At 55.7% G+C, this 12484-nt stretch overlaps 1 protein-coding gene across 2 annotated transcripts in view; it reads left to right on the top strand.

Annotated features, from left to right (window-relative positions):
- Nucleotides 1-12242, top strand: part of LOC109511257 (protein ELFN1-like) — a 31201-nt gene extending 18959 nt beyond the window's left edge. Inside the window, exons 2-5 of one of the 2 annotated variants that reach the window (XM_019862178.1) lie at nt 7640-8040; nt 8122-8275; nt 9085-9251; nt 9431-12242. In XM_019862178.1, the coding sequence (XP_019717737.1) occupies nt 7712-8040; nt 8122-8275; nt 9085-9251; nt 9431-11360 (2580 nt within the window). In that variant the 5' untranslated portion in view covers nt 7640-7711 and the 3' untranslated portion in view covers nt 11361-12242. Of the gene's footprint in view, nt 1-6425; nt 8041-8121; nt 8276-9084; nt 9252-9430 lie in introns of those variants that run through there. The other variant, XM_019862177.1, reaches the window with a different exon arrangement.
- Nucleotides 12243-12484: the final 242 nt, after the last annotated feature.

Genomic DNA, 12484 nt, shown 5'->3' with positions numbered 1-12484 from the left:
CGGTTGTGGGGATGCGGATGGTGAGTGTTCATGCGGGAGGGTGAGTGAGTCTTCTTGTCACATGTTACACATACAGCACATTTGACAATAAAGTTGTATTCAATTCAATATTCAGTTGTTCGGCATTGGGGTCAAGAGGTCACGGGTGGCGCAGACACAAGGGCTGACTTTTGCCTTTGAAGGACATTGAAAAGTGCGGCTCCCGCGTCGTCCAAGCCGGCGGCCGATCGCTACGGACCGGCGGTTGGCATCGGCGTCATTGGGGGCTCGGAATTGCCACAGAAGAGGGCGGAGTTGTCAGGTCGGTTCGGCCCCTGGCGCTCCAGGGCTTCGTTTCCGCGGTTGCGTCGGTTGAGTTGCCGTGGGTCGGGGTGAGCGGGTGGCGAGGAATCGGGGGCTTCGCGCGTTCTCGGCCGGTGACGGTTGGGGCCAGGCCGCCGCTCTCGGGGTCGCCGACAGTCGGGTGGCTCAGGAAGCCGCCAGAACGGGCGGCCACGGTCGGGGGCGGCACGACTCAGGCCGCCGACTTGTTCTGACGCCGGGCGAGGGAAGGAGGAAAATGAAGACGACGCAGGGAGAGGTCGGGTGTGTTTTTTCAACGGATCCGCTTCCTCGCTCTCGTTTGTCTTTTCTGGGAAGAACCGCGACGGAATACTGATGATAGCGCACGCACACACACGCACACACACACACACACACACACACACACGCACACACACACAGCCTTCTCTTCACCGCCGCCATTTATCCTCTCAACACGTACTCTACATTCTGTCTGCTCAACTGATTTCCTGCCTGCCGTCTCAGCTCCCCGTGCAGCTGCACTTTGCCGACCCAGATTTCCATCCATCCCTCCATCCGTTCGCTCCCTCCCTGCCTCCCCCGCCCTCGCATCGCCTTGGGTGTAACACACCTCGCCGACGTGAGTCACCGCCGTCCGATCTCTCTCGTCATTTAGGCGCGAGCCGAGTCGGCGTCCTCCGCCGGCTCGGGTGGCGGAGGAGACGACGTGACACGGGAGGTCGCGGGACAGCCGGCCGGAAGGCGGCGCAAACGAAAGGACTCGTGCGTCCTCATGTGACGCCTCGCGGACGACTGAGCAGCTTGCGTGTCTGCGCGCCCCGTTGCGATTCGGCGCTAAATGTTCTTTGCGAAAACATGTTCTGGCGGTTTGCTGCTGTGAAGGCTTTTAATAAAACCTCGGTTTTCGACCATAATCCGTTCCAGAAGGCTGTTCGGAAACCGAAACCATGTTTCCCATTGTAATCAATGTCAAAAAAATTAATCCGTTCCAAGTCCAGTAAACAACTTTTTCAAAAGCATTTTTTGAAACTATTTTACACCACAAACTGTTATAAGAGAGCAGGTAATATGTAAAATACTGTACAAACAAACTACAAACATTTTGTATGTTTTATTTTTACCAATTTGGGCTGCCGTTCGTGCGCCGGGTCTCAATCACGACACGTTTTTGTGAAACCGGAATAATCATATTCCACGCTGGTTTTTTTCGTCGCAGACTTTGTCCTCCTTCATCCGCGGCTGCTTTTCACGCCAAGCGTTGGGTCAAACGGTCGCGACCTTTTGGATGAATGTGACCTGGGCATCAAGACCGCAGGCGCATTTGACACGCGTTGGGTTTTTAAGCAGGTGCGAAAGAATTTGGATTGTTGGTCTTTGAGAATTCAAGCCAAATGTTGTGATTTTTCCCCAAAAGATGCCGTGACGTATGTGGCGGCAAATGCTTTTACACTCCTGACAGACGAAGATATGGGCATTGACCCGGGGTGTGCTGGTGACTTGAGCCCATGAAGCGCAGCCCACTAAAATATGGGATGATAAATGGGGGCGGGGGGGTCAGTGGCGTTTGGCCCCAAAGGTTCATCGCGTTTTACCTCCACCGCCGACCGGCTGCCATTTGTCTGGATGACTGAAGCGTCATGAAAGGAGCGTTTCGGGGCGCATTCGTTTCATCTGTGGCATCGGCCGTTGAGTTGCTGATGGACGGACGAGCGGCGACACGCATACAAATTGACTTCTTGCTTCCAAGAAGCGCCACCGTGTTTTTTTTGTCCCCTCCGCCCAGAAGTTGATGAGTGTCATATGCGACCGAGAAGTTGTTTTGTTTTCGATCGCTTGCTTTCGACGCGGAAGAGTTGAAAGACGGAGGCGAGCCGGACGGCGAGATGAAGGAAGCAAATTTCAGGTGGGCCAAACTTGGCCGGATTCAAATTCACGAGACATGAGATGCGTTTTTTTCTTTCAGCCTTTGGATGGCAAACATCACGGCTTGGCGTATCCAAATTAAACGATAAAAATTGTTTCGCAAAATAAGAATTGAAAAATACATTCTTTTAAATTTTGGATTGAAATTTTTATTTTGTACGAGCATTTATTTCAGGGAAAAAAAAAGTATATCGTGGAAATTTAACTGTGAATTTTGTTTTTGTGAAAAATTACATCCAGAAAATGCTCAAAATTAAAATGTTACATTTTTGGCAATTTTCAGTTCATTTTTCATAAAATGCTAATATTTCATGTTTATATTTTATGAAAATATGTGATTATAGTTGATACGGCTCTTTTGTTAAAAATTTCGGAACTGCAAATATTTTCATCTGGTCGCCATTTTTTTTTTTCTGATTGCTCCGTTTTTTGACGGCGATCATATTGTGGAGGGAAAAAGAATGCGACACTCCATTCCAAACCGCGATGAACATTTTTTGTGGAGGAAAAACAAAAGCGAAAAAAAGGTGCCACGATCGCACAACAGGAGAGTTGAAAAAGTCCCGTCCTTCCTTCACTCGACACACTTTGGAGCCCAACTTGCGCTGTGGGCGTTTGCGGGATGCCAAAGCATCTGGTGGCATTTGGCGGCGGCAAAATTGCTTTTCAACGGGCCATCTGTGTGCTCTCTTTCCAAATTAAACATCTCGCCCCGCCGCCGTACACAAAACGTGGGATTGATGTGAACCGCGGCGCCAACAGACAGCCGCTTTCATTGCGCACTTCGCGTCAGTCGAAAGCGTTTTCTGTCAATCGCAAGCCGGTCGCCGAATGGGCCGCGTTTCGCACGTGGTCGCTCACGGGACTCGGTGACCCGATGCCACCAAATCGCCTGAGTCTGCGTTTGACTCGAGTCAGGGAGCCGAATCATCGCCGTCTGTCGCGTTTTGGCGAGTCAATCAGCGGACTCAACTGAACTCAATCTAACTCGGCCTTGTTTCTCTTGAGTGGACTCCGAATGGGTCTCTGACTCGCCAGTCGGCTCGACTCGCCGACTCAGTCAACTAGGTCATCGTTTGACTCGGTGTTTCCGCTGAGTCGGAGTCTAACTTGTGTGAGCCGAAGAGTCAAGTGAATCACTGGACCACACCGTGGCTCTGCTGGTTTTGCCGACTGGTCGGATTATCCGAATCCGCCGCCTTTCCAGTGCTCAACCAACTCGGCTCAGTCGTCCGATTCAACTTAACCAGATTTGTCTGCTTGCTTTCCACTAACTCGGTGCGCCCGCCGACTCCCGTCAGCGAACCGAATCGAGCGAGTCTGCCGCGTTTATGGCAAGTCTGCCTCTTTTCAGTTGAGTCCTTGGAAGTCTTCCCGTTTTTGGGTGAGCGCGCCGTCCGATCCACCTGAATCGTTTGAGTCCGCGTTATCGATGGTGCGCGGGCGACGTCGAGTCGATCACCGGATCGGACGGAATCGCCGGAGTCCGTGTTGTTTCGCGTGGCGGCGACTCGGATGGTCCGAGTCCATTTTGTGTTTCCGGTTGACTCCCATCGACTGTCGTCAACCGAGTCCGTACCGTTTTTGCGGCCCACCTGCGGGATGGGAGTGGACCTTGCGCTCCGATAATCCACGGTTGGCCGCCACGTCGTCACCGCTGACACGCGGGCTGGCGCTCGGGCTCGCTGAGTGTTACCGAAGTGACATTCAGTCAAGAGGCAGGCTGCCGCGACCGGCTCACTGCACTCGCGCCCGGAGCGCCTGCTCCCTCTGCTTGGTCAGTCGTCGCTCATATGACCAACAAGGCCCCCCCCACCCCCTCCCCCCACTGCTGATGGCAACCGGCCGAATGTGACTCAGTGAGCGGGCTCCCGCAGCTTCCTGTTCGGGTGGCACCTGACAGCGCTGCGCTTTTTGATGCCAACGTGCGCGCGTGCGTGTGCCACACCCTGAGCCAGGCCATGAATGAATCAATTCATTTGGGATCAGAAGTCGGTTTGAGGAAGATTCCAAACTCCTTTCTGGCTCTTTTTATTTATTTATGCAGCAGAAAAGGAAGTCTCTGTTGTGTCGTAGATTTATTGATCGGGTATTTTTTTTGTTTTCGATTTCTGGCATTTTTTTTTTTTTTTTGTCTTGCTTTTAAGTCCATGCAGGAAGAACGGAAAGCCTCCCGACCTTGGCGCCGTGAGGCGGACGTGCGAACCGGTTGACCGCCGCGTGGCCTATTTTCAATGCGTTTGTTCACGACTTCTTTGAAATGCTGACTCAATGCATTCATCTCTGAAATGACCTTTGCGGAGACTCAAGCCTCGATTTCATCGCGTTCCACAAAACTCGTATTTCCTGCCGACCCCCAACAACCGTGTCTCATTCAAGTACAAGTGGGAAAATTGGGAAAATTTCGACGGAAACGACCATCATTGGTGCCTTTTGTCACTTTGACCTTCATCACACTGTGTTTGGAGAACATCATCATCATCATCTTAGCAGCGCCATTTTGGCACCAAACATGTTGTGCCCCCTCCCCCTCCCCCCCTACTCGCCTGCAAGTGTTTAAACATCACATTTTGCTCTGTGTTTGGGCGGGGTGAATATGATTTTGCTTCGTCCGCGTCCTCTCGCCCTGTCACCAGCACTGTTTCAATGTTGAGATTGAAAGGCGGGTGAGCGGGTGGGGCGCCGTGTGCGCGCATGTGTGGAAACTCGGCCTCTTTTTCGCAATTTTAAGACCACTGCTCTTTCTTTTCCTTTATAATTATATGACATTTAAGGCTCCAATTTTTACTTGAATTTTCATTGAAAATTCAAGCCAGACAGTTGCACTACGTGACAGTCGACACCCCCCAAAAAATGAAGCAGACCTTGCACGGATTCGTACCAGGATCAAAGGAACGTCACAAAGATAAAAGGAAAGGAAACAAGTGAAGACAACGAGGGACTCCAAACGAAAAGACAAATCGTCCCTTTCAAATAATCTCGTGAGTGTGTTTGCCTCAACGCTGTCAAACAATCCACAATCAGCTCATTAGCATACCAGGTTTTGGCTAAATGGAAAAAAAAAAACAAAACAGCTTGTGGATGACGAAGGAATGACGAGTGTGTCTCTTGTCTCATTGTAAACATGTCGGAGCGAAGCCATAACGTGAAGGACGATGACAGCGCAGTGGACAGTTTTTATGCTCCGTGACGATGACGAATGTTTGAATGTTTCCCAATTGTGTGTCTGTATGTATGTATGTATATACAAATATATATATGTAGCTAGCTAGCTTGGTGGACGTAACAAACCAACCAGTTTGCTGTTCGCCAAGGTTACCCCCCCCCCCCAAACAAAACCCTGTAGAGGACAAACAAAATGAATCACCAAGTTTCATATGCAGCGCAACTGCCAAGAAGCAAACAGCCTCAGCTCAACAGATGGAGCTCGTTGCCAGCGCGTGTTTGCACTCCCGAGTCCTTCAAACAACGGGTTGAAAATACAGCAAACACAGCTCACACTAATGGTTTAGTTTCGGATTGAACGTGGACCGACGGCTCCGGGGGGGGGGCGTCGCGGATTAGCCTTCCCCGAACAGATCAGCACTCAACACTTAGCATCGCGTGCTAACGTGTTGTGGCCGGGAAAGACTTCGCGATGACTCGTCGGCACGTCGAAGGATGAGAGACGCGCGCGCACACAGATGGCGGACGCGCGTGTCTGGGGATGCGGTGCCAACGTGTGGCATCAATTGGTGTGATATGGAACCAACCGATTGGCGATGATGCAGAATGATGAACAACCGCGGCCAGCTCATCGCCGCTGCCGCATTGAACGTCCCAGCACGCAAAACGACCAATGAGGAGCGAGCGATGCAGGCGACCAATCGCTGCTACCTCGGGGCAAACCGCCAGTTGGTAACAAGCTCGACTTGAACAATAACTTGATGGAAACGCATTGATGACCAACAATCCATCAGCTGCCACAAACCAAAGTTCTCCCAGCCAGTCCGGCGTGTTTTTTGTGTGTGTGTGTGTGTGTGTGTGTGTGTCAGTTAATGTGTAATTGTGTGTAAGTGCATGTGTATCACGCTCTGAGATGGCGTGATAGATGGAAAGGTTCATCATTCCTGACAGATGCTACGTGCTACGCTAAATCACCACTGAAGTGCCTGTGTGTGTGTGTGTGTGTGTGTGTGTGTGTGTGTGTGTGTGTGTGTGTGTGTGTGTGTGTGTGTGTGTGTGTGTGTGTGTGCGTGTGAGAGATGAGTGCACGTCTGCCCCATGATTGCATCGTTCCGAGGAGACGAAGGGGTCGTCCATCGGCATGGTAACTAGCAGTCTTGCTAATATCGTCAACGTGACCAGACAGTGCGTGCGTGCGTGTCCCATCGATCTTGGATTTGAGCATTTGATGGTGAATTCCCGAAGGACCAGTCTTCTCACACGCCGCTGCCTGTCAAGAGGAGCGGCGCCTCACTCGCCGCGTTTCCAGCGAGTCGACGCTAACCGCCGCCGAGGCCCGTCAATCGTTTCGCACGCGATTTACTCTCAATCGGTTGGTCTCCACTCCGGTCGCTTCGTACACCCTCCGTCGATTGGTCACTCACTGTCGACTGGTTGTTCCCCCTTCCGGTCGCTTCATGCGCCGCCGGTGATTGGTCACTTGCTCGCGATGGGTCGGTCTGCGTTTATCATTGATTCTTGATTGACTGGTCTCTGTTCCGGTCACTCCCCACACCACCGGTGATCAGTCAGTTTTGTCGTTTTGTCTTGATTGGTTGGTCTCTGTTCAGAGTTTGTCCCACACATCGGTTGGTCGCAACGTGCATCACCAATGACAGCTCGCTTTTTTTTTTTTTTTTTTTGGCTTACAAATCAGAACGTGTCCCGAGTGGATGTCGTGACTCGCGTCCATCATGCCGACGTGACTCCGTCTACAGGGAAATCCTTCGTTTGTTTTGTTGATGTCAGTCATCGTGATTTTCGTCGCCGGCCCCTCCGTGATCGGCCACCACGCCAGTCATTGCGATATCCCGCAAAAGATGGCCGCCGGGGCGACTTTGGCTGACGCGACCGCTCCCCAAACACGGATTTCCTCCCGAGCGGCCGATCTCTTTCCTGCGCTTTGATGTGCGGCGGCTCCTTCTGCTCCCCGTCCAGGCAATCGCGTGCGGCCCGGACGCCGTTTGTTTGCGTGCGTACAAAAGTCGGATTTGCATAGAAATGCAAGCAACGATCTGCGTTTACGATTTGTCCCTTCTCGAATCGATTTCGAGGTCGTTTCACTTTGTGTTTTTTCCCATTTTCAGGAGATGCGGATGACCGATTCCGTTCAAATTTCGTTTGACTTCGCTCGGCAAGAATTGCCGTTTTTGTTTTCCCCGGACGGACAATGTTTTGCCATCCGTCTCCGTGTCGTCCTCTGCTCCAGGGGTCCGGTGGGCACCGGAATTTGGAGGATGAGGAAGCGCGGGAGGAAGTGCTCGTCCGACCCGAGAGGCAGATGGCCGCTCAGGACGTGAGGACCGAGCGAGCGATTCGGGCATCAGAGCTGAAGCCTCCGCACGCGTTCCCTCCCGCCGACCGGACTGCCGCTCCGGCTCATTCTGCGATGGATCCGGCGACGGCGGCCCATCGGCGGCGGCGGCCCGGACAAAGCGCCGCCGGCGGGAAGTCCTCGGTCTTGGCCTGGCTCGCCCTGCTCTCCGTCATGCGGTTGCCCGCGGCGGCGGGCGACTGCTGGCTGATCGAGGGCGAGAAGGGCTTCGTGTGGTTGGCCATCTGCAGCATGAACCAGCCGCCCTACGAGGCCATCCCGGCCCACATCAACAGGTAAACGCGAGCGCGCCCGCTTCCATCGGCGGGACCGGGCCGAGAGCCTCGACGGACCCTTTTTTCGTCCGCCGACCGCAGCACCGTCGTGGATCTGAGGCTGAACGAGAACAAGATCCGCTCGGTGCACTACTCTTCGCTCAGCCGCTTCGGCAACCTCACCTACCTCAACCTCACCAAGAACGACATCGCTTACGTGGAGGACGGAGCCTTCTCGGCGCAGTTCAACCTGCAGGTGAGCGCCGGCGGCAAGCGGAGAGACGGCCCAGAAACGCGCTGAAAAGTGACACGGGCGGAATGTGACGGCACCGAAGCCCGGTGAAGATGACAAGCGACGTCACGGCGTTCCGACGACGCAAAGCGACGTCATGGCGCGTGTTCACGCGCGCACGCGGGGTTAAAACGGCGCGCGCGGTGGGAGGTGGCAAGATTGACACCTTATCGGATGACATGAAAACCAGGCGCCGGTTTTTCACCTTCGCCTTGGGCCAGGTTAGCGTATTTTCCGCACTAAAAGGCGCACTGGATTATGAGGCGCAATCTACAATGCATCCACTAGATGGAGCTACGCTCCTTGCGTTCGACTCGAGAGGCGTTCATGACCACCTCCGCAAAAACGTAACGATGACTTCAATGAAACTATGAAAATGGAAAATCATGCATCAAAACAGAAAATCAAGCGAGCGAATCACAAGATAAATTCGACCCGACGTATTATCGTAATGACCAGACACAAGGCGCACCGGATTTTAAGGCGCGCCGTCAGCTTTTCAGAAAACGGAAGACTTTTCCGTGCGGAAAATACGGTGCTTGAATTCAGCGAAGCGGCGTGTCAATCGCAGCTCCCTCCCGAACATCCCGCGGCAGGGATGCATCCAGACCAAAGCAATCGAATCCGAGAGTCGTCGCACGTCTCGCTGCCGCCGCCGACATCGCAGGCAGAGCGGAGAGCGTCCCCAGATGCGAAACAGCCAGCCGCCGAGCCCACGTTAGCTCGCCGAGATGACCGGTCGTCCCGCTTGTCTTTGCCCCTCCCCCTTAAAGGTCCTCCAGATGGGCTTCAACAAACTTCGGAACCTGACGGAGGGAATGCTGCGAGGTCTGGGCAAGCTGCAGTACCTTTACCTGCAGGCCAACCTCATCGAAAGCGTGGCGCCCAACACCTTCTGGGAGTGCCCCGGCATCGAGAACGTCGACCTCTCCATGAACAGGTACCTCCGGAACAGGACGCCGAATCGGTCCAAGGGGGGCTTAGCTGGAGATTTTTGATTTGAAGGGGAAAGCAAAGCCCACCCGGAAGCGTTTCTCGACTTAGTTTGGCTCGAGCGAACCGGAATAGGAGACGCGTCGACCGTCCGCGCGTGCGGATCTGTCTTGTCTCGGTCCTCAGGATCCAGGTGCTGGACGGGACTTTGTTCTCCGGCCTCTCCAAGCTGACCACCTGCGAGCTGTACACCAACCCCTTCAACTGCTCCTGCGAGCTTCTGCCCTTCCTGCGCTGGTTCGCCGCCTTCCCCAACCGGACGGGCGACCGCATGGTCTGCGAGGCCCCTCGCGGCTTCTCCGGCTACAACCTGCTGACGGGCGCCGGCGCGGCGCCGGGCCGGCGCGACGCCTTGCACGTGCTGGGCCTGGTGTGCGGCGAGGACGGCGGCAACTCCACCGGCTTCTTGGCCGAGGGGCCGCCGGACGCCGCCACCGCGCCGCCGCTCGACTTTTCCCCGTGCGGCCTGGACGACTGCGCCTCGGGAACGCCGCCGGACGAGGTCATCTACCACACCGTCTTCACCGACATCAATCCCGTCATGACGCTGAAGCGGGTGCTGCACTCGAGCGCCGTGATCACGGTGGAGATCCCGCACCCGTACCGCAAGATGTACATCCTGATGCTGTACAACAACAGCTTCTTCACCGACATCGGGACCCTCAAGTACCAGAGGCAGGACGTGGAGCTGACCGACCTGAAAGCCGACACCGACTACACCTACTGCGTGGCCTCCATCCGCAACTCGCTGCGTTTCAACCACACCTGTCTGACCATCTCCACGGGCGGCGGGGCCAGGCCGGAGCGGACGGCCAGGCGCTCGTCGGCCACCCGCTACATCGTGACCGTGCTGGGCTGCCTGTTGGGAATGCTGCTCTTCCTGGGCCTGGCGGTCCACTGCCTCCGGCGCAGGAGGATCGCCGAGGAGAAGGAACGCAAGCTGAGCCGCATCCAGAGGACGCCGATGGAGCTCGAGTACGGCGACGGAGGCGAGACGGAGAGGCCGCCCCCCGGCGGGGGGGACGCTCCGCCCCGGATGCCCCAGGTGGACCCTCACCGGCTGCGGGAGGTGGCGGAGACGCCGGCGCGCAAGCCCGCCAAGCTCAGCTACGCGGAGGTGCGAGGCTCCGGCGCCGAGAGGCGGCGAGAGACGTCGCCCCGGGCCGACCCCCGGGGCTCCGTGGCCGAGATCTCCACCATCGCCAAGGAAGTGGACAAGGTGAACCAGATCATCAACAACTGCATCGACGCCCTCAAGTCCGAGTCCACGTCCTTCCAGCAGTCCCCTTCCGCGTCGGCCGCCGAGCCGCAGCCGGCGCTCCCCTCCCCGGTCTACAAAGGGGGGCGAGGGGGCCGCGGCTACCGCCGTTCCTCGCAGCGGCACCGTAGCGCGGAGGCCCCCGCCGGCTCCGAGAGGCCCAGCGCCTCCTCGTCCCCGGGCTCCGCCAGGAGTCCCCGTTCTCTCCGCTCGGAGGGGGGCTGCCGCGCCTCGGAGAGCGGCTACGTCGAGAGGGGCTCGCCCGGCGGCGAGGAAGCGGTCCGCACGGTCAACCCGGCGGCGGCCATCCTGCGAGCCGAGGCCCGGAGGATCCGGCAGTGCCGCGAGCACCGCCACTCCTACCCGGGCCCCCGAGAACTCGAGCGCCGCCCGCAGGAGCTCCGCTACCACCCGGGCGGACGCCAGCCCTCCGTCCTGGACCCGCTCACCCTCGGCCTGCAGGCCGAGCAGAGGGAGCTGGCGTGCTCCCAGCTGGCCCCCCGCTATGCCCTGCCCCCCCACTATCGCAACCTCAGCTACTGCTCCAGCCCAGAAGACGAGGAGGACGAGGAGGAGGACGAGGAGGAGGAAGGAGAAGGGCTCCTGTGCACCCCCGCCCTGGGCCTGTGGGAGCGCTTCAAGCTGCACCGAAAGAGGCACCGGCAGGCGTCGGCCGAGGACGAAGGCTACGTGGCGGCGGGCCACGCGCTGCGCCGCAAAGTCCAGTTCGCCAAGGACGAGGATCTACACGATATTTTGGATTACTGGAAGGGGGTCTCGGCCCAGCAGAAGGCCTGAGGGGGGCGGGGCACTGTGGAAAACCTGTAAATACCGAAACACGCAACCCGCATCGCCGGGAACTGAAGAATCAAAAAAACAAAAAACAGGAGGAGGAAATGCTGTTTGACTCAAAACAAAAAGCAGAACTTTGAGATTCACTTTTTGTTCAATATCTAACTAATAGCTCTCTAATTGTGTCGATGTTTTGAGAATTTGACGAAGAAAAAGTGACCCGGCAGCCCGTCCTGAGTTTTCTTTTTCGGACGGGTTGTCAAGAAGAGACAAGAAGTGGCTCCGTTTCTTTCGAGACATTTTCCGGGATTGGACGCAATTGTCATTTGCTTCCAGGGCGGGCGGCCAGGCAACGTTAGCGCCCCCTTTCACCCTGCGACGCACTCGCAACTGGCTAGCTGTCCACTGTGTCCGCGGACCCGCAGCATTTGACTGGCGCGGCGGCAAGTTCGTCGCCGATCCGCTTTCCTTCTCATCATGGATCGCATTTGCCTTGATTTCTACGACCCCCAAATGCGGCGGCGGGCCGAGGAGTCGCCTGCCGCCACGCCCGCCGTATAAGTCGTCTCCGGGTTCTCCTCTTGGCTAAAATGCTTCCCCTTCCCGCGGCCCTCGTTTATCTTGGCGGTGATCTCATCAGGACTGCCGGCTCCTCTTTTCAGCGGAAACGCGACCACCTCAAATCCGGGAATATGCGGCGAGAAGCGCGGGCATCGGGAAGCGTGGCGGCGAGTCCCGTCCACCGTGCCAAATACCGCGTGTGACTCCTCGCCAAACTCTTTTCTAGACGCAATTTCAAGATTTTCTAAAAAGATTATCCTCGTTATTATTAAGTCAAATTCTGGACTCTTATTCTTATCTTCTTACTGTTCCTACGATCCTCCTCATTAACGGGGGGAAGAGCTTCGAACTCTTCAGGGATGTGGGCGGGGGGATGCCGTAGCTCCACTGTGTCTCATTGCAACGTCGTTTTTTTTTTTTTGTTTGTTTTTTATGTCTTTGCTTTGTATCTCTGATTCCACTGTGGTGCCGTTGTGCCAAACTTGACAAGTACAAGAACGTTAGATGTTAGCTCGTGAGTTTGAAAAAACAACTTCAAATGAATGTTTTTAGTTCCCGCGAACAAGTGG

This window comes from Hippocampus comes, unplaced genomic scaffold (genome assembly GCF_001891065.2).
Source record: "Hippocampus comes isolate QL1 unplaced genomic scaffold, H_comes_QL1_v1.1 scaffold7, whole genome shotgun sequence".
Lineage (NCBI taxonomy): Eukaryota > Metazoa > Chordata > Actinopteri > Syngnathiformes > Syngnathidae > Hippocampus > Hippocampus comes.
The sequence above is the reverse complement of the archived record's forward strand: the minus strand, read 5'-3'. Positions and strand labels throughout refer to the sequence as shown.